At 45.0% G+C, this 24,994-nt stretch overlaps 1 protein-coding gene across 2 annotated transcripts; it reads right to left on the bottom strand.

Moving 5' to 3' along the window:
- Positions 1–22: 22 nt before the first annotated feature.
- Positions 23–24,628, bottom strand: SEC24C (SEC24 homolog C, COPII coat complex component). Of its 2 annotated transcripts, XM_044916063.1 has the most exons (24): positions 24,570–24,628; positions 22,678–22,877; positions 20,484–20,619; positions 11,835–12,010; positions 11,254–11,625; positions 10,810–10,946; positions 8,112–8,223; positions 7,551–7,678; positions 6,236–6,385; positions 5,916–6,032; positions 5,647–5,771; positions 5,306–5,497; positions 5,003–5,096; positions 4,675–4,791; positions 3,921–4,091; positions 3,313–3,409; positions 3,065–3,210; positions 2,696–2,834; positions 2,429–2,547; positions 2,157–2,336; positions 1,721–1,912; positions 1,395–1,484; positions 1,109–1,254; positions 23–515 (listed from the first exon to the last, which is right to left on the bottom strand). In XM_044916063.1, exons 2-23 carry the CDS (start codon positions 22,847–22,849, stop codon positions 1,114–1,116), a joined length of 3,303 nt encoding a protein of 1,100 aa, XP_044771998.1. In that variant the 5' UTR covers positions 22,850–22,877; positions 24,570–24,628; the 3' UTR covers positions 23–515; positions 1,109–1,113. The 2 variants fall into 2 exon arrangements, with proteins under 2 accessions (XP_044771998.1, XP_044771997.1); XM_044916062.1 differs by lacking the exon at positions 24,570–24,628 and having other exon boundaries at positions 23–1,254; positions 22,678–22,988.
- Positions 24,629–24,994: the final 366 nt, after the last annotated feature.

Below are 24,994 nucleotides of genomic sequence, written 5' to 3'. Positions count from 1 at the left end.
TCACAAGTAAAAATGAGGCTAATTGTTACATCTTAATTTATTTTATTTCTTTACAAATTAAAGATGCATTGAAAAATAAACCAATGAAGATAAATGAGAGGTCCAGAGCAGGGGAATCCCAGGCTGGGAGCAGACAAGCCTGGCCACCATCAAGCCTAGCCCTTGTCCTGCCCCAGCCAGTTCAGGTTGGAAGATAACTGTCAGCCACTCTGTCAATACCAAAGCTCGAGTGGTGTCCCAGCAGGAGAGAACAGAGCTCCAGCCGCCTCTGCCTCTCTCCCCAACAACTCCCACCTTGGAGAAGCAGTGTTTCCAGTGGGAGCTCAGAGTGGGATAGGGGCTGGCTCTGTGAGGTATTGCAAGTTGATGATCAGGCTCCCTACAGAACCATCCAGTGTTGGAGCCTCTCCAGCTGGAAAAGAGGCTGGTACCTCTCCCAGGTCTTAATATTCTTTGCAACTCATTTCCCAGGCTCATTCATCTCTGATAATGTGCCTCTATCCATTGAGTGATCACTGATCATTGCAGGAGAGAGAGAAAAGCTAATCAACCACTCTCCCTAACTTTGACTTGGTTGCTGACTTCCAGGCCCAAGAAGGACTGACTAACCACTTCTCTCTCCACCATCTATGGTCTATACCCCAGCTCTTGTGCACCTGTATGTTTTATCCCTAATATAGGAAGTTGTTGATGACACTGAGCTGAATTAGCCCCTCCCCCCCATGGTAACCCTGGGATTCCCATTCCTTCCTGCCTGCCCCTCTCTTCTTGGAGGCTGGTCCAAGGGGACACATAATATTGCCAGAGTCTGGGTGCCTTCAAATCCCCCAACACCGAATCATATACAGTGAACTGAGAAACTACATTCATTATGACAGGATTAGCAGGAAAAGGAGGGTAATGTGAAGGGATAGGGGCACCTTTCATCAGCAGGACATGACAGAGTGGTAGGATACTTGATCCCAGAAAGGTGTCTCCTTATACCTCCCCCTCCCCCCAAAGAGACTGAGGTCAGCTAACATGACTTAGATATGGAACTGTTCCAATTTCTCTGCCATCCTGGGGTACTTTCTGGAAGCTGGCCTGGCACCCTATGCCATTTACCCACTTGCTCTAGCTCAGTAGCTGCCGGATTTCCTTGTGCATATGACACAGAAAGTCCACATAGGATGCTCCCCCGCTCAAGCTCTTGTCTTCCACCAGGAAGTGCTTGAACAGCATCTCCAGCTTGTCCTCCTGTTTCACCACGATAAGCTATGGCCAGAAAATAGGGTCATGAGGCGGGGCCAAAAGGAATTAAACATGCCCTAAAATCCCATTATCCAATCACTTATTCTCACCCCCCTTTCCAGGAGAGGCCAAGGTAAGAAATCCAGGGTTTAGATCAGTGTTACCTTCATGTACCGTGATCTCTGTGCCCTCAAGCTATCAATGAGGCCTCGCACCTTCTTGGACAGCGGATTATCCAGAACTGGCAGAACACTCTGCAACACAAAATTCATTTATCCTTATGGTAAGATACTCTGAGTCCAGTAAAAAAAATGGGCCAGCACAGATTTATTCATCATCTGAAATAAGCCTGGGAATAATGACAGCACCCTCCCTCCTCTCCAAATGTTCCCTGCTATTAAAGGGGACTAGCACACAAACTTTACTGGTTCCCACTCATATCACAAAATGCATTTCCACACCCAAATTCCCCTTGACTCCCTGCCCTCACCAAGCCACTGGTGATCTGACTGAAGGAGGAGACACTGAAGAGGCTCTGGACAACACCCTGTTGGACACTTGCTCCCACCCACAGGAAAAGGTTGAGCCCATTCTCCAGCAAATATATATCCCCATTGCTTAGACGTTCTTCAGATGCTCGAACTGCTGGTGGTTCAGTGGCACTCTCAATGGGAGACTTTGTCTAGACAAAAGGAAGGGGGCAAGAGGTTATTTACCAAAGACTGTAAGACACATTTGCACCCCCACCCCAACGAAATTTCAGAGAGCTCAATCTCTCAGTAACTTTTTCAGTGTGAAAATTACATCAGATAATGCAGGTTAAAAACAAATTCACTAGTGTCAGACACAGATAATATTAACCCTTCCCTTCCTCCTATGATACCCTTTTCTCAGCACACAATGTCTCATCCAGCCCTCAGTCGCACCAATGGTAGAAGCCGAGGATAAAAGAAGACATTGGTCTCAGCCACATCCATGGAAGTAACCAGCTGTCGGACATAGGCACGGTCATCAGTAGTAACCTCAGCTCCAGGCTGCAGGACGTCACTCTTCAACACACAGTTCAGGTAAACTGGGAGTAGCTTCATGCACTCAGGAAGGATCAACTGCAGGGGTTACCAAAATAAAGTGAATGATCATGGGCAATCTCTCCCAAATGCGAACATGTGTCCCAACAATTCCTCCAGTGTTTGCCCACCTGTCCCGCAGAGGAGGGGCTGGCACAGTTCTTTCTGTAACAGGCCAGGATCTGGGCACACTGAGTGATGAGAGTATCACGGACAGTCTTCACGGGGCTATTAAGCACCCCCCGGTATGCTGGATGGGAAAGGGAGATAGCGCAGTCACTGGCTGGCCACCCCATTGCACCTGCTTTGCTGCCACCACACCTACCTGGGAATGCGGAATCACTGACAACCACCTTTCAGCCCCAATCCCACTTCGCCCTCCCTGCCTCTACCCTCACCAAACTTGGCCATGTAGTTGATGAGCGTGTCAGTCTCACAGTTTCGATACAGATCAGCCAGCTGGGTGCAGCAGTTCAGGGCCAGATTGTGGATACGGAGCCGTCGCTGCCCTGCACAGCTAGTATAGAGCAGGGCACACTAGGGGAAAGGAGAAAGGGAGAACTCATACCCCTCCCTCACCAAAGCCCTCTGAAAAACTGCTCCTTTGCTGTATTATTAAGCTAGAAGAAAGATAGGAGCCATCCCTTCCCTGGCCTCTTCCAGTCCTCTCCACCCACCTCCTACCCTCCCTCTTCCCTGCAGCCTATTTATATCCAGTACAATGATATTTGACACTTCCTCCCCAGCCCCTGCCTCACGCCTGCTACCTGCAGGAGGGCTCCACTCTCTTCATTGAGCCGATCGTCATGCTTGAACTCCACAGTCACTGTCTTGTCCCCATCCAGCCCAGCCAGCTCCACATCTGTTGTGTTGCTCATGTAGAAAGCCCCGAAGAAATCTACAGCACGGATACCTGAGGCCACATAGATAAGGTCAGGGCTACAGATATTATAGGTGCCACTTGCCTCCCTCCCGGGTTTAGTCCCCAACCTGCTCCTCTCCAACCAGGACTGACCAGTGCTTGTCCGAACACGCATCACAGCATCAAAGCCAACAACCTTCTGGACATCCCGACGCAGGTCACTCAGGAACCGTTCCTGGTCATTCTCCACCTGCAGCCCCCCAGGCCCAGAGTCACATCACTGATTACATAACAACCTGGAGACTATCTCCCTGCATCCCCTCCATTCTACAAGCTGCTGAATCATAATAACAATAACAGTGAAGATGATAATAATGATGATAATGACAATGATAGTTTTTAAGCATTTACTATGTGCCAAGTACCACATTAAGTACTTTACATATAACAACTTGATCCTGATGACAAATCTTACTTAAGAAATATTAAATTCCCATTTTACAGATGAAGAAACAAAGAAGCAATAATTAATTTCTCCTAGGTCATACTGCTAGTATTCTGGGAGAGCCAGAATAACAACCCAAAACTGATTACAAGCCCCGTGCTCCTAACCACTACACTTATGGCTCTCTTCTTTATATTATAGCGTTTTCTCCCCCACCAGGATTCCTATTAATGAGTCAGCAGCTAAAGAGCTGCTCTGCATGTAGGCAGACATTCTAGTCCTGCTTCCACCTGCCACCCAGAGTCCCATGCCCTACCTGAAAGCAAGCATATTTGTAGACAGAGCCACCAGTGAGCTGGGGTACAACAGAGAGCGTGGCCACATCCACATACTGGTTAGGGAAGAGGAAGAGATCTACACAGCAGCCTTGGGCCACACACTCTTTGGCCAGGGTCTGATAGGCACCTGTCTGAGGCTGGAACAGAGTCTGGGGAGGAACAGAATAAAACATTCAAATATCTCCGCTCCACCCTACTTGAGAACTATATATATATATATCTTTTTTTTTTTTAAAGATTTTATTTATCCATTTGAGAGAGAGAGAGTGAGAAAGAGCATGAGAGGGGAGAGGGTCAGAGGGAGAAGCAGATTTCCTGCCGAGCAGGAAGCCCGATGTGGGACTCGATCCTGGGACTCCAGGATCATGACCTGAGCCGAAGGCAGTCGCTCAACCAACTGAGCCACCCAGGCACCCCGAGAACTATATATTTAATATGGGATATTCAAATATATGTAAGACTTCAGATCTACTTCATAGGTATTTCCAACAGTAGTAGAACATTCTCTAAAAAAAAAAAAAGAATCTGTCCCGGGCTTTGGGATGAAATGGGGTAGAGATGTGTGGGAGCACTGAAGAAAGTTGGCAGTCATGGACTTGACATGTGAAAGAGCAGAGTGTCTAGTTCCAGTACCTCTTCAAGCAAGTTAAGAGTATTGCATTGCATTGCATTGCAAGAATGAGCACCTTCCTCTGTCATGGAAAGTCCTCCCCCCATCTCCCAAACCCACACCTTCTCCTTGTCTGTGTTGATCAACTTCCTGTCGTCTCTGTTCTTCAGTTTCCCTGGGGCCTCTGCAATGGGCAGGGAGGTATGGAACAGAAACAGCTTCCCTGCACACTCAGCAGCCTAGGAAAGAGAGGACTACTTGTTCATTCTTTCCTTTATTCAGCTATTATTCATTCATCCCTTCCCTCGTCATTTATTCAGTGCCAGTTATGTCAGATATGCTGACTCACTGGACAGTCTTCAATCACTAAAGAAACAGGAGTTCTATCCCAGGGTACAAGACGGTCAGAGGAAAGCGAGGCAGAGGAAGTTGTCAGGGTTCTAGCCGTACCTTTAGAGCCTCCATCCCAGCCTGGATAACTGGGGCAAATACTGTCTCTGTCTCCCTCGTGTCTGCAAACATTTCAGGAATCTGATCCAATAAGCTGAAGAGATAGGTGATGGGAAGCAATCAAAACTGCTATCCAGACTCGATTCCTCAGGCCTTAATTCTCCGAAGAATCATGTGGCCCCCTAGATTGAAAACTCCTGAGGCACAGTCCCTGTCCATCTGCTGACCCCTCTGCTCAACTGTCTGGCTTTCTGTGATGGTTTCTGCCCCACTCCCACTTTACCTCTACAATCTGGCTCTTACCTGGTGATGACTGCCCGAGACTCACTGACATTGACAAGGAAGCCATCCAGCAGTGGCACAAACATGTCGGCCACATCAGATACAACCATCATCTGTGGCTGGGCCAAGGAGCTCTTCACATTGTAGAAGTGGAGCACCTTATTATAGGTGACAAAGCCAACACGGATTGCTGACTCTTCTGCTCCGCCCTCCCTGTAGAAGGTAACATCATTACCCATACTTGCCCCCTTCTCCACCAGCCAGCTTCATGACCTCAAGCTCTACCTATTGAGTCAACAACCCAGAACCACCCCCACCCCAGCGATTATCCAAGGGAAGCACCTTGTCTCCGTAGGTCTCACCTAGGTAGAAAGTCTAACAGTGACTTGAGCTCCTCACAGAGGAGCCTAACAAGACCACTCCTGATGGCATTGTAGGAGACATCAATCATGAAGATGAAGGCAGGAGGGCTGGGGAACTTATTGTTCTGCAGAGGAAGGAAACGTTGGGGGAGAGAGGGGTACTGGTAAGCAGGCTAAATGACTAGAGAGAAGTCAACATCAAAGGGGACAGTGAAAGAGGAGACAATGAAAAGATACCCACCACTCCTCCCCATGCTACTTTCCCTTACCTTGCAGTAATCTACAGTGGCCAAGAATTCATACGAGCCCAGGGATAACTCCGGACGGTCATAGGCATCCACACGTTTGCCAGTATGATCCAGATGTTGAAAATACTGGGGGGGGAACTGTGGGGAGCATGACAGAGTATTACTCGAACGTCCACTCTCAGTCTTAGTAAGTCTGGCTCTGGCTGAGCTCACTCTACTGCCCCACATCCCCATCTGTGCCCTACTTCCCCAGTTCCTGAATAAGGGAACCTCACCTATCTCACTAGAAAGAGAACAATGAAGATGCAATACAGAAGAACACCCCCCCCAATCCCAGCCACAGTGAACATACCATCATTGATACAACTGCAAAAGCAGCACTGGAAGCGCCTCCCTCCCTCAACGAACTGCATGAAGGGACACATATATGCTTTGCAGCGATTGCAGCGCAAAGGGCCAGATTCCCCATGGTCCACAACATACGGTGAAGCCTAAGGAGCAAAGGGGAGGGGCTCAGACAGAGGAAAGCTACAGTGGGTTGAGACATGTGGCAATAGATGAAGAGCAACAACCTGGAGGGAGGAGGGCATGGCTAAGATATTTTGCCAGAGGGGGTAGGACAGTGAAGGGGAATGAAGATAAATGATGAGGGTACTGGTCACAGGAATGTCCCTAAGAGTCCAAATTCTATAGTTCCCTCTCCTTACTCCTTGTCTCCAGAATTCCACTTTTTTGAAAGAAAAGAACGGTGTAAGTGGCCCTACCAAATCAGGGGCTGCCATAGACATAAAAGGAGAAAGCCAAAGATTACCTAGGATTCTCATTTCTGGCCCTATCTTCAATCCTCTTCACTCTTATCTTACCCTAGGGATCTTAACTCTGCTTCCTTCCCCAGCCAAGTATCTATAACACTGATCCTCCCCCATCCCTGGGTTTCTGTGACACCTACCAATGTCCCAAGTAGATGTCATCCTACATATAAGAGATCAGAAGCCAAGTGTCTAACCAACCCCACTGAGACCCAGAGAGAGAAAAACACAGAGCAAGACAGAGAGAGGCAGGATGTAAACTGAGTCTTGAGCTTCCAGTTATGGAGAAATCCACCCTAAATTCAGTAAGCTAGGCATAAACGTGCCAAAGGCTGGAAGAGCAGCTGACAAGCTCGCTCTCTCTTTGCATGCTGATTTCAGGTATTGAGGTGATAAATCAGGGCCCAAGTCAGGTAAGAGATGGACTATTGGACCCTAATCTACCTTTTTTTCTTATATGCTGTCCTAACATTCCCTAACTTACCTGGGATGATAGACAGTACAGGAAGAAAAACAGGATAATGTATCTGTAATCATCTGGAGATGACCATGCTACAAGAGGCTTCTGCATCCAGCCGTCTCCTCCCCTATAAGTTGGCCCTACCTCTTTTCATAGTTTGTTTCCCATATGGACCCTGCTCCCATCCAACAATTTCTTGGGCTTTTCCCTTCATCCCAACCATGCCCATCAGGCATGGGCCCTGGGGTAGAAAGCTATTAAAGATACTCTCCCTTCCCGCCCAACCAAGACTTCTTCCATTATGGCTGCCAGAATCATTTCTAGGAAGAAGTCTTACTCCCTCTCTCTTCCTCCCTTTCATTATACTCTAGTCCCTTCCTGACTTACCTCCTCTGGAGGCAGCCTTGCCAGTGGTTTGATGACAGCTGCCAGGGGCACCTGAGCCTGCTTAGCCATGTCAGATGTGCAAGGGATATTATAGGATGTGCATCGGATGTATCGGGGACTTGCATTCCCTAGAGGAGGTAGAAAACCGGAGTCAGATCAAAGAATCCCTCCAGACACCAGCTCTCCATTGCTGATCCACCCCACCACCCCAACAAATGCTAGAGCTGATGGCGGCTTTTCCCCTAGAGACCAAGGAGGGACTGGTCTCTAATTAAAGACTGACAAAGTAGGGTGCCTGGGTGGCTCAGTTGGTTAAGCATCCAACTCTTGATTTCAGCGCAGGTCATGATCTCATAGTCAAGCCCCACGCTGGGCTCCATGTCGGGCGAAGTCTGCTTGAGATTCTCTCCCTCTCCCTCTGCCCCTCCCCCTGTGCGCACTCCTCCCACTTCTCTCTGTCAAATAAATAAAATAAATCTTAAAAAAAAAAAAAAAAAGACTGACAAAAGCTTATCCATAAGGAGAAAAAGCCCTCCAGGGAGGAATTAATACTCTTCTTACCTTGGTCTTTCACCAGGAAGTTGGTGGTGACTAAGGGTGGCACCTGTCCCCGTACTCCAGTAACAAATGGCTCTGAACCCCGGTTGTTCCTGTCATCCTCAATAACCTGAATCTGTAGAGAAGAAGTGAAATGAGTGAGGTGACAGAAGAAAGGGAAGTACCAAGTCCTAGAGAGCCTGGAGAAAGAAAGGCTAGAGCTACAGCATGGAAACTAGTAATTTGCCAAGAATACCTCATGCACCAGGTCTGCCCTCCTTCTGGAGATCACATAAGATGCTACAATGCCAATCTTCCACTCTATAGTCAGCAGCAAAACTCTGGACAGACAACACTGAGAATGGGCTTCTTTATGAATTGCCCTGACCCCCAATCTGTGGTGACCACCCCTTATTCCCCCCACTCCAGGAAAGCTCCAGGTCTCATCACAAACCTTCCAACATGATCAGATTCCGCTTCCCTCCCCCAGCAAGCCTCCCCTCCCCGTCCTCTCACCAAGACACATTCTGAGTGAGAGCAGGTAAACAGACAACAGTAACCATGTAAAAATGAATCTACCTGGAATGACTCTACACTCAATGAAAGTAGAAGGGACAGGGTGAGGAGAGGATTAAACAGAAATGACCAGGTAAGGTGAGGAAGCAGATGCTACCTTATTTTCAGGTAAGCATCAGTGTGTCAATAGGGGAGAAGAGGATTAAGTACCCGATCCTTACAAGCCCAATCCTCAATCCCCCACAATTCTGACAGACCCAGCAAAGGCGGAAAAAAAAATTTGCAAAGTTGGTAATCAGATCTTTGTGTAGGCTGATGACATTTGGTCAGTTACTTTAAGATGGTTTGGTAAAACCAGAAAACGTAAAGGGAGAATAAGACTCCATATCCCATAGCAGAAAGAGTTGAAGCTTAAAATATATCAGAGTCAAACAGACTCTCCCGATGAAAGAGTGGCCCACACTTTCCCAAAGCAGCAGTCTCCTCCCCTGTGAGAAATGCCAGTACCCCAAACTTGTACATTAGTAGTCACCTACCCAAAGTTTCTCCACAAGCTATAGACAAATCAATCCCAAAGGGGAAGAACCTACCACTCCACTTTGTCCTGTTCTATCAAATGTCACATGCAGACTCCTGGAGGACCCAGCAGGACTAAAACCAAAGCTTAACATGCCACCTGACCCCACCCTTAGAGCCTGATCTACCACCCCATACTCAAGGCACTGCTAACAGCTTGTCATTTCATTACATGGTGACTTGAGACATGCACATCCTTCTGGTTTGTAAAAGCGAGGATCTAGAAGGACTAAGGGAAGAGGATGGAGAGGGATGAACATGGTGGATGAGGTGAAGATGAGGTCACAGGCATGCATGGGTGGCATTAACACAGGGATGACACACACACACACACCACCCCCTGCACTTACTGGACTAGGAATGGCATCAGGGTCTATTCTGTGCCTGGTTTTCTGCTGAGGAGGCAGCTCATTGAGTTGCTTTTAGTGTTTTAATAATAAAGGCAGCAGGGGAATACAGGGAGGGAGACAAAAGAACAAGAAGCAGATGTTACTTCTCTCGACCCTGATGAGTTAGACATGAATAGCTGGAGCCCAGCTCATATTGCTGAAATCAGGCCCTCCCTAGGTCAGAAATTCCAAGTCTCTCTGGCCCAACACAGAGGCTTTAATGGCTCAGACTATGACGTAGAAAGATAAGGGGGAAAACAGCAGGAGTTTTACAGGGAGGGGCTGAATGGGAGAAATCTTAAGGAGGAGGAAGAGGGATGTTCCCTCCAAAAGGCCAAACCTCCCATCTAAGGACTCTGCTTATGCTTAAGGAAGCCTTTCTTTACATCGGACCAGACTCTCCTTTTCCCTGAAGGAGAGTCTGCTTAATCCTCTAGGGTTCCTCTTAGCTAACAGGGTCCTTCACCATGGTAATTCCCCAAAGGAAGAGGGAAGAGAACAGAATGGAATATGACAATGGCTAAGCATGGTGAGGTAACTGACATAGCAAATGTAGACAGAACTATAAAGTAGCCCCCACTTAGGAGTACAGTCCCAACTTCTATTCCAACTAGGATAAGGAAGGCCTGAGGGTTCTGATGATGGCTCCAAGGCTGAGATTCACTCTCTTCCTGGGAAAAGCAGCTTCCCCACATTGCCCCTAAAAACTGTAGATCACTTTTCCTCATCTACACAGCAGGATTCTAGCCAACCAAAGTACTGGAGGTTTCCTCCTAAAACACTGTCCAACTAGGGGCAGAGAGAAACCAGTGAGACTTTCCTTCTCTTAACACCTACCCTCAGAGAATTCCCACCAGCTCTACCCATTAAAAAGACTGCCATCCTACCAAATCTAAGAGGACAAGACCTGGACCCAACTCCTACTCCAAGGGCAGAGGTTACCATGCTATGTCCAATAGTGACAGAACACAGCACTCAACCCCAAGCTCTACCGACACTACTGAACACTCTTGGCTTCCCTTCCTTCCCTGCCCAGCTATGGAGTAAAAGTGCCCCCAAAAGATTTCTGGGGCCTCAAGTTCCAGTTCAAAGCGTCAAAAATTACATCTAGGTTCTACACCTACAGGATGAATGAAAAGGGAAAATAATCAGAAAATGCTAGGCAAACATCTCATCTAGGTTAACTCACTTATCTGGCAGCCACAAACTCCTTCCCTAGGACCACATAAGTATCTACTTACAGGGCTTGGGATGGCATCAGGATCCAGGCGCTTAGGAGGCAGTGGTTGAGGAGGCCCAGGCTGACTGCCAAAGGTGGGTGCTCCTGGGTAGGGACTTCCATAATTGGGCTGAGGGCCCCGGGCTGGTCCAAAGGAACCTGAGAGACAAGGGCACAAGGTTGATAAATTCAAAATCCCCTCCCTATCTCTTAAGGCCCCAGGAAAATGACTAGACTCCTGTAAGTGTAGAATTACGAGGTAATAACCATTCAGAGAAAGACCACACTATCTGAACTAAAAGAAAAAAGAATGTCTTATAAACCCTACATCCTAGGAAAAATACCCTAAAGTTGTCCATCTAGTTCATCACTTAGCAAGCAATACTAAAAGCAAGCAAACAAACAAACAAAAACACCTGAATAGCTGAAGCCTTTGGCTCCTAGTCAGACTTCGGGAAAAACTCACCATTTGGTTGCAGCTGATAGCCTGGCTGCTGGGAGGAGTGCATAGGTGGTGGTGGTCCTGGGGGCCCAGTCATTTGGGTGCCAGGAGGCAGAGCTTGAGGAGGAGGTGAGGACACATGGTTGGGCTGGCTCACTGAGGGCCCCCCAAAACCCTGTCCAGGCAGGAGTGGACCAGTCATCGAAGGCATCCGAGGACCCCCTGATGCTGGAGATGTGAAGCTGGAGGCCTGTGGTGGGGCAGATCGCTGGGGAGGCTGGGTCCCAAGATGACCCTGGGCCTGGCTAAGGGGGGGAGTCTGGCCCTGAGGATAGGAGCCATACAGACCAGAGTTGGGGAAACTTCCTGAGGCTGAGGCCAGCGATGTTGGTGGGCCTGAGAATTAGAAGAGGTAGAGTCAGATCCCTAGTCATTCTGCCTTCTTATTCAGTAAATCACTCCTTTTCCACACGAGGGGCAGGAATGATTGTCCCATCTGCTGGCACTCAGAAGCACAAGACATAAGAGGGATGCAGGTATACCCCAGAGTCTGATGCTTCTAAAAAGAAGGGGATAGTAACATTCCTGTGATCATAGCTACTCACCATAGCCCAGCCCCACAGGGGTAAGGGCTGGGGCCACAGCACCACTGATCTGCATTCCGGCCAGCTGAGCAGTCACCTGTGCACTTGTCGGGGGAGGGCCATAGGGCTGAAGCACAGTTGGCTGGCTGACCACAGGGGCCAGTGGGACTGACCCAAAAGGCTGAGACCCAGGAAACCTGTGAAGACAAGGAAGGTGGAGGTGACAAGTAGGCTGGGACACTCTTCAAAGCTGGCAGGAGCTCCACATCATACAAGAAACTGTACTGTTAGGGCGCCTGGGTGGCTCAGTCGTTAAGCGTCTGCCTTCAGCTCAGGTCATGATCCCAGGGTCCTGGGATCAAGCCCCACATCGGGCTCTCTGCTCAGCGGGAAGCCTGCTTCTCCCTCTCCCACTCCCCCTGCTTGTGTTCCTGTTCTCGCTGTCTTCTCTCTGTCAAATAAATAAATAAAATCTTTAAAAAAAAAAACAAAACTGTACTGTTCTACAGCATCTTACTGTCAGCCTGGGCTCTTTTATGGCTTTGTACTTTTGTATACTTGTAGATATATTATGTTCCTGATGATCTACACTATGATTATTCATGGCAAATCTTGTTTTCCATTAGGTTCACTCCACAAACATATGCCAAGCACCCTCAAATATGTACTAGATTATCACCTCCTCTGACTTAATCCTTTGTTGAAAAACCACCTCAATAAACAAACAAACAAAACATCTCAGTATTCTAAGTAGAAGCCCTGAAGAAGTTGAAAGGGAAAGTGTGCAGAAGCATTAACACAACAGGCACTTAACAAATGTGGGATCAAACAAATGTAGTTTGATTGTTTAACTTTTAAACCAAAGTACTTGACTACTTTATCCTGGCAAAGGTGTTAAGAGCAGAGTAGGTCAGCTGAGTTTGACATTCTGTACTAGTCAGAAAGATGATGCCAACTCTACCAGAAAGGGACTAGAGAAATAGGACATAAACCAGATAGCCTTCTAGCTGGGTTTATCTAGCAAAAGCCTCATTACTTGGATAGCTACACTGGACATTCCCATGGTATTAGATGGCACATTAAAATATAAATACAAAATCATTCCAGTATCATTACATATCAGCAAGTAACTGCACTGGTGTTCTATGGTGATATTACTGTAGAAATCTACAACATAGAGTATTATACATAACAAGCTCCACATGGGATTTCATGAATGAATCAAAATCTTCACAACAGTCAGTTACACTGAAATTCTGATTTATCCTTTCTGCTTATTTTGTCTCTACTACATAACTTGTACTTTATTATATTTGGTTAGTTCCTATCAGTGTTGCAGTTTAACACTTTTCACTCATTCATTCATTCAACTACTATTTTCTGAGTGTTATGCTAGTGAACCTTACACCTCCCTAAGGTCTTTGTTGGGCTTTGCATTTTTTGTTTTCCACACCACCTAACATACTGTTAGCTCCATGGCCAATGCTCACAAACCTTTGTCAGAATAATTATATTCCATGGTTACTACTCCATTAATATGGATAATACTACCAACTACCCACTGTTACTCCACCACATGCCCTAGTAATATTGTCTGTAAATAGCCTTACAGCTTACAAAGCATCTCTAAGTGCTTTAATTTAATCCTCACAGCAAAATGAGGGCAGAGCAGATAGAAAAGTAAGACATGAAGAGTATAAGTAGAAAACCAAGCTAGAACTAGAGCCCAAACTTGATCTTAGTTCAAGGTACTTTACTTTTTAATTATAAAATATAATGGAAATAGAAATAATACATAAAACAAATATGTATTCAATAATTATACAAACACCAATGTAACTAAAAACCAAGTCAAGAAATAGAACACACTAGTACCCAAAGGCCTTGTGTGCCTCTCCTCCATCACAGCCCTCTTTCTTCTCCCAGAGGTAACTACTTTCTTAACTTCCTAATAATCATTTCCTTGTCTTTAAAACAACATAGTTCAGGGGCGCCTGGGTGGCTCAGTTGGTTAAGCGTCTGACTCTTGATTTCTGCTCAGGTCATGATCTTAGGGTTTTGAGATGGAGCCCCAGGGTCAGGCCCTGCTCAGGGCAGAGAGATTCTCTCTCTCCCTCTGTCCCTCCCTCCTCCCTCTCTAAAACAACAACAACAACAAACCATAGTTCAGTTCTGTCACTTTTTAAAACTTTTGTAAATAGAATCACATCATATCTACTCCTTGGGTTTGGCTTCTTTTGTTCAACCACAATTATGAAAGTCATCTATACTTGCATTGCCTTTCATCACTAAATGTTATTCCACTAAATAAATGTTATAATTTACTTAAGTATTTTAATGTAGATGGATATTTAAGTTTTCCTAATTTTTTAATATTATAGACGACGTTGCTATGAACACTCATATACTTGTTTATATATACATGAATTTTTCTAAGGCATATATCTATGAGTGAATTGCCAGATCAGAAGGTATGTATAGCTTTGATTTTAACAGATAATTCCAAATTATTTCCCTGAAGTAGTTGTTCTAATTTGCATCTGACCACCAGCGGATAAGAGTTCCTACTACTCCTTTTCCTCAGCAATACTTGGGACTATCAGACTTTTTAATTTTGCCACTTTGATGGCTACATAGTAGAATCTTGTTATTTTTTTTTAAAGATTTTATTTATTTGACAGAGAGAGAGAGAGTGATAGCGAGAGCAGGAACACAAGCAGGGGGAGTGGGAGAGGGAGAAGCAGGCTTCCTGCCGAGCAGGGAGCCCGATGTGGGGCTGGATCCCCAGGACCCTAAGATCATGACCTGAGCCGAAGGCAGACGCTTAACAACTGAGCCACCCAGGCGCCCCTTGTTACGCTTTTTGACTTGTACTTTTCTCATTATTTATGAAGTTGAATAGCTTTTTAATATGTTCTATCTTATTGTACTATACTCACCCTTCTTCTCCTGATAATGAGATGATAAAATGCCTACGTGATGAGACAAAGGGAGTGAATGATGAAGGCTTTGTGAGGAAGTTACTACTGACCCTCTGATAGTACGTCAGAAAGAGGATCATCTGCTTACGGATTGCGGAAAGGGAAACTACTATAGTGGTTGCTTAGGGCTGAGGGGGATTGAAGGACTAGCTAAATAATAGTAGCTACTGAGCTAAAGGATATGGTGTTTCTTCTTGAGGTGATGAAAATGTTCTCAAACTGTGGTGATGGTTGCACATATCTGTGAATATACTAAAAACCATTGAATTGTACACTTTAAATGGGCGAACTGAATGGGATGTGAGTTATATCTCATTTAAGTTGTTTCTAAAAATCCAGCCTGGGAATCTGGGTGGCCCAATTGGTGAAGTGTCGGCCTTCAGCTCAGGTCATGATCCCAGGGTCCTGGGTTTGAGTCCCGCATTGGGCTCCCTGCTCAGCAAGGAGTCTGCTTCTCCCTCTAACCCTCCCCCCTGCTTGTGCTCTCTCTCTCACACGCTCTCTCAAATAAATAAATAAAATCCTTAAAAAAAATAAATAAAAATCCAGCCAAATAAAACTGCCCTAAAACCTCATACCACCCTCAAGCTTTTGCTCCTCCTTTAGCTAAACATTACAAAAGAATGGTCTATGCTCTACCAATACGTCTTTAGTTCCTATTTCCCTTTCTTTTTAAAGATCCTTCTTTCTGGGTTTATTTTCCTTTTTTTCTTTAGTCTATCCCTTAATAATTTTCTCAACCAAGGTCTATACATACATGGTAAACTCTGAGTCTGTCTGTAAATGTCTTTATTTGTGCTTTCTCTCAGCTAGGTACATAATTCTACATTGACAATTGTATTCCCTTAATGCTTTCAGGTACTAGTCCACGATCTGCTCTCCTCTAATAGTCTCTAGTTAGTCTAATCAGTTTTTTTTTTTTCTCTCTGAGAATCCTTTACAGCCTGAGTTGACGGAGTGTGGTTGTTTCACATTTGCTTCTGTAAGATACTCCAACGGTATTGCCACCCAAGATGACATTTTTTTAAAAAGTTTTGAAATACAATTTCCATACCGTTAGATCCATTCCTTTTAAGTGTACAATTCAATGATTTTTAGTAAATTTATAGAGTTCTGCAACCATCACCAGAATCTAATTTTAGCACATTTTCATTCCCCAAGATCCCTTGTGTCCATTTGCAGTCCTAAGACATTTTTCCCTCCACTTACCCACAGTCAACCCACAAGAAATAAGATTCCTTAATATCCCCCAGTGCCAGTGTGCATATTTTTTTTCCTAGTGTACCTGTTCACTGAAGGTGCAGCCCAGGTCCAGACTTCATAAATAAGGTCTCCAGACCAAACCTCAGCTCAGAAAAGCCGAGACTCATCCCCCCCATCCCCAGTACCTCCTTAAACTGAAGTCCCCAAGTTCTCAAAACGATCATTCCCACCCTCTCCAAAGGCAGCCATGGTGTCTACTTACCACTCTGATTTTCAGTTCCCACTTGGTCTCTGGCACTTGAGGATTTCACTTTCTTTCTTTTTAAGCTTGATTATGTGCTTGAAAAACATTTTTTGCTTCTATTTCCCCTCTCCTTTCTAGATATTTGTAGCAGAAGGGTTTTCAGGTTATATTAATCTACTACCCAATTGAAACTGTTTGACTCACTCCAACTAGATGGCTGTCTTCATATCTCACTGAAACCACATTTGTTAACGATGCCGAACCTCACCCAACACAATGACCAATTCTCAGTCCTCATCTTACCTTTCAGCAGCAAATAACACAGCTGGTTACTCTCTTGCCTTCCTGAAATACTTTCTTCACCTAGTTTCAGGATGCCACACTCTCCTGGCTAATCTCCAATCTCACTACTGCTCTTTCTCAATGTTTTTTGATGGCTCCTCCTCGGATCTCCTTTTAAAATGCTGGTAAGCAGGGCGCCTGGGTGGCTCAGTCGTTAAGCGTCTGCCTTTGGCTCAGGTCATGATCCCAGGGTTCTGGGATCGAGCCCCGCATCAGGCTCCCCGCTGAGCAAGGAGCCCGATGCAGGACTCGAACCCAGGACCCTGGGATCATGACCTGAGCCGAAGGCAGATGCTCAACCAACTAAGCCACCCAGGCGTCCCCTCAATTCTGTTCTTTACTGTCAGTGATCACTTTCTTTTTTTTTTTTTTAATATTTTATTTATTTGTTTGACAGAAAGAGAGAGGGAACATAAGCAAGGGGAGCGGGAGAGGGAGAAGCAGGCTTCCCACTGAGCAGGGAGCCCAATGCGAGGCTCGATCCCAGGACCCTGGGATCGTGACCCAAGCAGAAGGCAGACGCCCAACGACTGGGCCACCCAGGCGCCCCCAGTGATCACTTTCTAAATGATTTCATCTAATCAGTCCTATGCCATTAAATAACATCTCTATGCTGAAGACTCCCAAATTTTTATCTCTAGTCCTGGCATCATTCCTCACCTGCAGATTTGTATATACAACTACCTATTCAATATCTCTACTTGGTAGCTAGTAGCTTCTTAAACTTATAATGTACAAAATAAAACCCTCCAATTCACCCCAAAATCTGCTCCTCAAATATACCTCACCTCAGTAAACAGCACTACAATTTATCCAGTTGGCTTAAGCCAGCAGGTTAAAAGATATCCAGACTTATTCTTCCTCTCTTATCTCACATCCAATCCTATTGACTCTACCTATCCAAAATTTCTTTCTCAGCACCTCTACCACTACCATCCTAAACCTGAACTACTACAACAACCTCCTAATAGGATTCCCTACTTCCACTCTTAAATCCATCACTCACCTCTTTTTAAAAAATAAATATTTTTTAAAAAATTATTAGAGAATGAGGCAGCATATGCAAATTTTTAAAAAGATACTGTTTTTAGTAATCACATTTGTGATAGTGTTAGTACTATTATACTGACACTGTTGTATATAAGAGATAAAATAAATGAGAAATTATGGCATATTTCAGTATTCTATCATCCCCATGGCCTCAAGAAAAGAAGAGCCAGGGGTGCCTGGGTGGCTTAGTTGGGTGAGTATCTGGCTCTTGGTTTCGGCTCAGGTCATGATTTCCAGGTGTCAGGCTCTGTGCTCAGCAGGGGGTCTGCTTGGGGATTCTCTACCTCTGTCCCTCCCCCTCACTCACCCACACACTCTCAAACAGATAAATAAATCTTTAATAACAAAAAAAAGGGAGAACTGGTCATCTTCAGTAGATAAGAGAGGACCAATTCATTCCCTTATAATCTGGTAAACAAAGGTAAATGAATTGCACAATTGGTAACCAAATAACACATGAGGAGAAATGTCAATAATGGTATTCAAACAAATAAATGAAAAAAGAATTAAAAAGTATCCCCCATTTTGTAAACCCAAGGAATTCATATATATATGTATTAGTAAGCACCAACAACTGCTAACACAAAACTACTACCACACACACACACACACACACACACACACACACAAACCCCACAAGATATTAAGATAACAAGTCTCTGGATCCGGCTGCCAAGTGGCAGAGAATACAGAGAAAAGAGGAACATGTTGAACTGTAACATGAATTTGTAACCAGGAGATTCCAGACTGTGGGGAACTCTTCAGGTCAATCGGCTTCAATTCTTCAACAGATAAACAGAAAAAAAAAAAGAGAGAGGGAACCTATAGACTTAAAAGACATGTCAAGTTGTTCTTGTTGTTGTTATTTTTTAAATAGGCAAAATTAAACTGTGGTGTCTAGGGATGTACATTTGTGTGTAAACAATATTTTTTTCTTTTAAAGATTTTATTTATTTATTTGAGAGAGAGAAAGAGCATGAGAGGGGGGAGGGTCAGAGGGAGAAGTAGACTCCCCACGGAACAGGGAGCCCAATGCGGGACTCGATCCTGGGACTCGATCCTGGGACTCCAGGATCATGACCTGAGCCAAAGGCAGTTGCTTAACCAACTGGGCCACCCAGGTGCCCTGGGTGTAAACTGTTTTTAAAAACACAAGAAAGTGGTTACTATAAGTTAGGATAATCATTACTTAAGGGGATAAGGAGAGAGTTATGACTGAATTGAGGCATGCAGAAGGGGCCTCTTTTGGGGTGCGTGGCAGAGTTCTATTTCTTCATCTGGGTTGTAGTTACAAGGGGGTTCCCTTTATGATAATTTATGAAGCCATACATTTGTTCTATATGGTTTTTGTGTGTGTTTTATATTACAATGAAAAGAATCGTTGCATAAATGAACGAACACATAAATCCAAAGGCTTCTCACTGCAACTAAAATCAAATTTACACTTCTTAAATCTTCTTTTTTTCAAGATTTTATTTATTTACTTGAGAGAGAGAGAATGAGAGAGGAAAGCAGGAGGGGGGAGGGTCAGAGGAAGAAGCCGACTCCCCACTGAGTAGGGAGTCTGACGCGGGCCTCAATCCCAGACTCCAGAAGCATGACCTGAGCCAAAGGCAGTCGCTTAACCAACTGAGCCACCCAGGCACCCAAATTTACACTTCTTACTATGGCTTACAAAGCACTACATGATATGGCTCTTGCCTATATTCCTATCTTATCTCCTCCACTCTCCAGTCTGCTCTAGCCACACTGGCCTTCTTGCTCTTCCTCACATCTGCCAAATTAATTTCTCCATCAGGGCCTTTACCCTTGTTTTTCCCTCTACCCAAGACACTCTTCTCCCTTCTTCAGATAGCTCCCTTCATCATTTCACTGAGGTTTCAAATATCACTTCAGAGAGGCTTTCCTTGAGCAATGCATTTAAAACAGCTCCCTACCTCCTCACCAGGCATTCTGTGTATCCTTACTCTGTTTTATTTCTTATTTCTATTTGTCTACTTGTTATGGTCTGTGTACTCCACTAGATTATAAGTTCCATCAGGACAGAGATCTGGTCTGTTTTGTTTACTGCTTTTATCTCCAACCGCTAGAACAAGAGCCAACACACAATAATACAAAATAAATATTTTTGAGTGGATGAATGAATGAATGAATTCCCTATACCAACATACAAAGTTAGGGAGCACTTCCCAGGCTCTTTCTCCAGGCTATTGTTCTATGCTAAATATGTATATTCTGGACACTTAAATAAAAATGCCATTACCACACAACCTACTCACAGTTATACTTTATTCTTTGTTTACCAAGAAATAAACAACCGTCCAACAGAGATGACTGACTTCCTTTAATGGACTTCCATACAAAGACAGGTGTTTATTGGATCATGAACCACAAAAGTTTTTATCATTTATGTGGTTTTTCTTTGAGTATCTTTCCTTTCATAACTGGTCACACCCAAACTTAACCAAGAAGTCCTACTAACTGCTGATTGAGAGGAAAGGAAGAAGTCAGAAGAGACATAAATCTGAGATCCCTTTTTCCTGTTTCCCCCTGAGGATAGATTCGGTAGGATTGCAACTATTATTGAAGATACATGTCTAGTCAAGAAAAAACTCAAGTTTACAGAAAAAGAAAGAATACACAAAAGAACTTAATGGGATAATGATCTACAGAGTGGACAAAAGCAGCACCTGTAACCTGGAAAAATGCAAACAAAATAAAAAAAAGTGGAGGGAAGAGAAAAGAGGATCTAAGGGAAAGGCAAAGAAAAAAGTAGAGGAAACAGGCCCTCATCCATTCCTAATTCTTCTAGCTTCATCAGACCAATTTTAGGTTGACCCAAGTACATACCTCTGCATCTGAACAGTGGAGCTTGGCCCATTCTGTACATCTCCTTGGCCAAACTGGCCATATGCAACCTGGCCACAAGGGGCCTGTGCTGTTGAGGCTGGAGGTGCCTCTGAAGAAGGTGGGGCTCTCGACACACCTGAGGGTAAAGGACAGAAACTAAATGATTGAGAAATAACGTTCTTCTCCACCCTGAGCAAGGAATGTAAAGCAAGGATAAATAAGCTCAAACCTTCGCTGGCCCAATATTACAGCTTTGCAATCAAAAGGATACCAGGAACATGCAACTCTAGTTACAGATTCTGAACATGGATGACCAGTCAGGGTGTCTCCACTCTCCTAGACAGATATACTACAGATGAAGCTGTAACCAGAGCTACAAGAATGGAGACGCTTCCTGTGATCAACATACACTCCCACTCAATCCAGGTCAATCTAATGTTCTTATCCTAGACAAAAAGTCAACTCTTAAAAAAAAAAAAAGATTTTTAAGTAATCTCTACACCCAACATGGGGTTCAAATTCACAACCCCAAGATCAAGAGTCACATGCTCCACCAACTTAGCCAGCTAGGCACCCCAAAAAGCCAACTCTTTTAAGGAAAAGATCCAACTCCAGAACTCAGAAACTTAGAGCATATGAGAAAGTTGATGCAGAAGATGATCAAGTAATATAACAAACTAGATTATAAAGAAAGGCTCCTCCTGGGGAGACCATTCTGTCAGCCTCTTTTTCATATATTCTAATTATCTTAACCATCTTCTTTTTATCCACTTCTAAGTGTTGATGCTCCCAATATCACATGGCTCAGGAAAGTGTTCTCACAGTTTGGAGATTCTGCCCAGTGGTTCAGTCAAGACAACTGATTTGCCCTCCCATTAGTGCTGCCACCTTTATCTTCACAAAAGCTGTACTCCATCGTTTTGCCCATCAGAGATGCATCAAAGCTATTTCTACTAACTCCCCAACCATCCTTTCCGCATACCATCCCCAACCATCCTTCCCACATGAAATGCAGGGAATTAGTAAGTTGGCACATCACTTTGGAAATGTTGCTGACCCCTGTTCAAACAGTTGTTTTTCTTTTGCTCTGTTCCTCAGTAGAGATCAGACAATTTAGAACCTGCCTACAGGTTAATTAATCTGAACCTACTCACTAGCTATCACAGAACCAGATACGTTTTCCATTCAATAACAAAGCTTCCTCTTGGGGCAATGCCAAACTCCGTCCTGATAAGCCAGGACTTGAGAGATCAGAGGTGGACTCTGTCCAGCCAAAGTCCAAATCCAGAATAAGGCTCTTCCAAAGACCTGAGACCTAATCTCACCACTTTACAAATTTTTTTCTCAAAATTATAATTAAAATGGTAATACTTCATTCATTTCCCAAATCTTACTTATGCCTCCTTGGTGCCCTGTTTTCCCCATATCCCTGTATAGAATTTACTATCCTAAAAAGCATAAAACGTTTGGCATACCCTAAGTCTTCAGCTAGCCTAACCAAAGATCTACTGTTAGCCATTTTCCAAAAAGCCATACAGAGAAGCTGTAGAGTACCAGCTGCTCTTCTTGAAAAAGTAATGTAAAAGCCAAACACTGATCCTAAGGCAGCACCAGATTAGTCTTCTCTTATTGCCCTGATACTACAGAGCATCTAAGAAGCAGATGAAACTCAAGCAAAGGCAAAGAATGATATGAGCAGAAAGAATGGAGAAGCACACAAACACCACACTTTTTACCCATGAATTAGTTTCCCTGTCACAGGGTCATTTATAGATAGAACCATTAATCCAATGAGAGGCATTATCAATATATATGAGGAACAAGTGATTTCAGGGAGACTTTAGGTCAATAGGAAATATTTAATCCTGGTCACAGGCTCTGGAGGAGCTTTGACCACAACCTTTCCATCCAGCTGTGAACAAAGCAGGCAGTTGAGGCTGTATAGGGTGACATTCACATGAAATGAACTACCACTGAAACTGGAAGATGTGCTTCCACTAGATGTCTTAAGGCAGAACTTATGTAAAAACAGGGAAGGGCAGACTGCCCACAAAGTTCTCAGTGACTGAGAGCCAGAGTCATGTTCCACAATCCCAGCCACTCCAACTCTCTAGGCAGCTTAGGTAGGGCAATACCACCCAACCTGAACACTACTGATTCCTCTCCTTAGCTCAAAGGAAACTTGGAAACACACCTGGGAGAGGTGTTTGCTGATAGCCTGGTACTGGGCCATTGTAGGCGCCATAGGCAGTTGGTGGGGCTGTGGACCCTGGTTGCCCACCATAGCTGGATTGATGATACCCTGTGTAGACAGGCTGGGGCTGCCCAAATGGCGGCACAGGTGGAGCTGACTGGTTGACGTTCATTATGAGTGCATCCCCAACTTGGTCTCACCTAAAAGATGAAAGAGAAGAGAGAAATTAATCAAAATCAACTTTCTAAAGACAGATCAACTATACAGGATAGGAAATAGACAGAAAAAAGGACTGACCTTATCAGGCAGTTTCTGCCCCAGACAGTAGCCAGATTACCCCTTCAAAGTAAAAATTTGTTACTGTGAACCCCATGTTTTGTCACTGCCAAGAGGGTATAAATTTCAACTTTAGACAGGCCCAATGGAATGGGGAAACAGCCTCCATTCCCCAGGGGTAATGATTTCTAGTGTCTACTCACACAAGGAGTCCTGCCACTGATGACCTACTGTGATATTATAAGTAAATGAAACAATGTTTCACTTCCCATTCATTCACTCTAGCATGGATTCATTCAACAAACACAATACTCTCTAATGTGCTAGTCATTTTTAATCACTCAGGCTACACATATAAAACAGATCAGCTAAATTCCTTCCTTGTCAAAAGACAAATTTTAGAGTAACCGATTAGAGAAATGAAATTCTTTGGCTGAACTGCAATAATTCAAATGTTACTCCATTCCCAGTCTTCCCACCAAGAGAATGTATGGATTTGAGAACTGAAGCATTAAAATAATTAAATGTAAAGGACACCCAAAAACTCCAGCAAGGTACCAGACTTTATCAAGTGCAGGCCAGGCCCAAAAACTTCTCACAATAACCTACGAAAACAGCCCAAGGATCATTGACAAAGTTAGATTTCATGTAAAAAGATCATTCATCTAACCTTCAAGCAGAGGAACTAGGAGTATTCCAAATCCCATGAACTTCTCCAACTATTCTGTTTCTGCTTTCTTTATATGCCTGTCATGAATCTAGGCCACCACTGAAGTTATTACAATCTTGACCAGCAACAGAGGAATGAATTAGAGGGCCTTTCCCGGGTCCTTCCAAGAACAACACTATCTAATCACATCTAAACAGCCCGATCATTCCAGCTACTCTATAGACAGATGGGGCACAGGAAGCAGGAGAGTTCACAGCTGCTGCAGTAGAACAATGGGCCTCTCCCATTTGCTAGAGAGGGTCATCTTGAAAAGCCGAACTGCTTCTGGACTAGAATTCTTTAATCTTACAGCCATCCCAGGAACTGTTCTTCCAAATCCTAAACCTTGCACAGGTCACAACACTAAGCTTGACAGATGACCCTTCCCCTGTATCTTCCTAAAGTCAGTGTGGGGGCGGGGGTCGGAGGAAAGGAGCTTCTTCGCCAGGAAATAATCTCACACCCAAGAGTTTGGAGTAAGGCTCAAGTCTGGACTCCATTCTGGGTAGACAGCCGAGGGTGACAACCCAGGGGGCGGGGCAAGCTTCCTAGAACTCTGAAAGTAGTCGAGCTTGTGGAGGCTGGGAGCGCCGGGGATCAAGACCAAGAAGCCAAACTAGCTTCTCCAGCCACGACGAGAGGGCTGGTCCATTAAGCATGGAGATCGAGCGTCTTGCGCCCTTCAACAGGCTTGGCGCAGGAAGCGGGAGCCGGAATCTGGGCCGGGAGGAGAGAAGGGAGGGTCTAGAACTGATTCAGGACTGTGGATGCGTGAGGTGAGGGTCTCTCCCCGTGCCCCGCCCCCAGGCTCCTCCCTTCCTTCTCAGACCGGACCCCGATCAGGCCAGTGATACCTCGGCCTCTCCCCTGCTTTCCTACCCACCAACCTCCCGATGCCACTCCTCACCCGGCTCCAGATCCAGGTTCGACCTCGTTCCTAACGTCAAGGCTCCCAGGCCCAACTTCCGGTTCCGAGGGGGGCCGGAGCGTCGTCCCCGGAAGTTCCTCCCCCACGCTCCGGGGCGGGACACTCCTTCTGCCACGTCTGCCGTAGACGTGACTTCAAGAACCCGGATGCCGCGCATGCGCCACTGCTCCCTCCCATTATGGCTGAGCCCTGGGAGGCTCCGCAGATTTTTATGCATTTCCGCCTTTTATTTTCCCCCAGATGTTCTGGTCACTTTACCGTCCCACTAACTGAGATGCGATCGAGAAGACTAGGTCAAACTATCTTTAGTAACGCCCCCACAATCCTCTTATGACACATTAGTGACCTCTGAGCTAGAGTCCTGTAGACACTTCCTGCTGACCCCCGACCCCGTTGATTTCCGT

Source organism: Neomonachus schauinslandi, chromosome 6 (genome assembly GCF_002201575.2).
Source record: "Neomonachus schauinslandi chromosome 6, ASM220157v2, whole genome shotgun sequence".
Taxonomy (NCBI): Eukaryota; Metazoa; Chordata; class Mammalia; order Carnivora; family Phocidae; genus Neomonachus; species Neomonachus schauinslandi.
Note: the sequence above shows the minus strand (reverse complement) of the source record. Positions and strands in the feature narration are given on the sequence as shown.

What these genes read in the sequence shown, in the direction of transcription:
- SEC24C (XM_044916063.1), bottom strand. Translation starts at nt 22,849, where the DNA reads ATGAACGTCAACCAGTCAGCTCCACCTGTGCCGCCATTTGGGCAGCCC. An exon ending in CTTCCTGGTGAAAGACCAAG is followed by an intron (nt 7,679 to 8,111) that starts GTAAGAAGAGTA and finishes TACCTCCTCTAG; the next exon opens with GGAATGCAAGTCCCCGATAC. An exon ending in GTCAGATCACCAGTGGCTTG is followed by an intron (nt 1,485 to 1,720) that starts GTGAGGGCAGGG and finishes TTTGTGTTGCAG; the next exon opens with AGTGTTCTGCCAGTTCTGGA.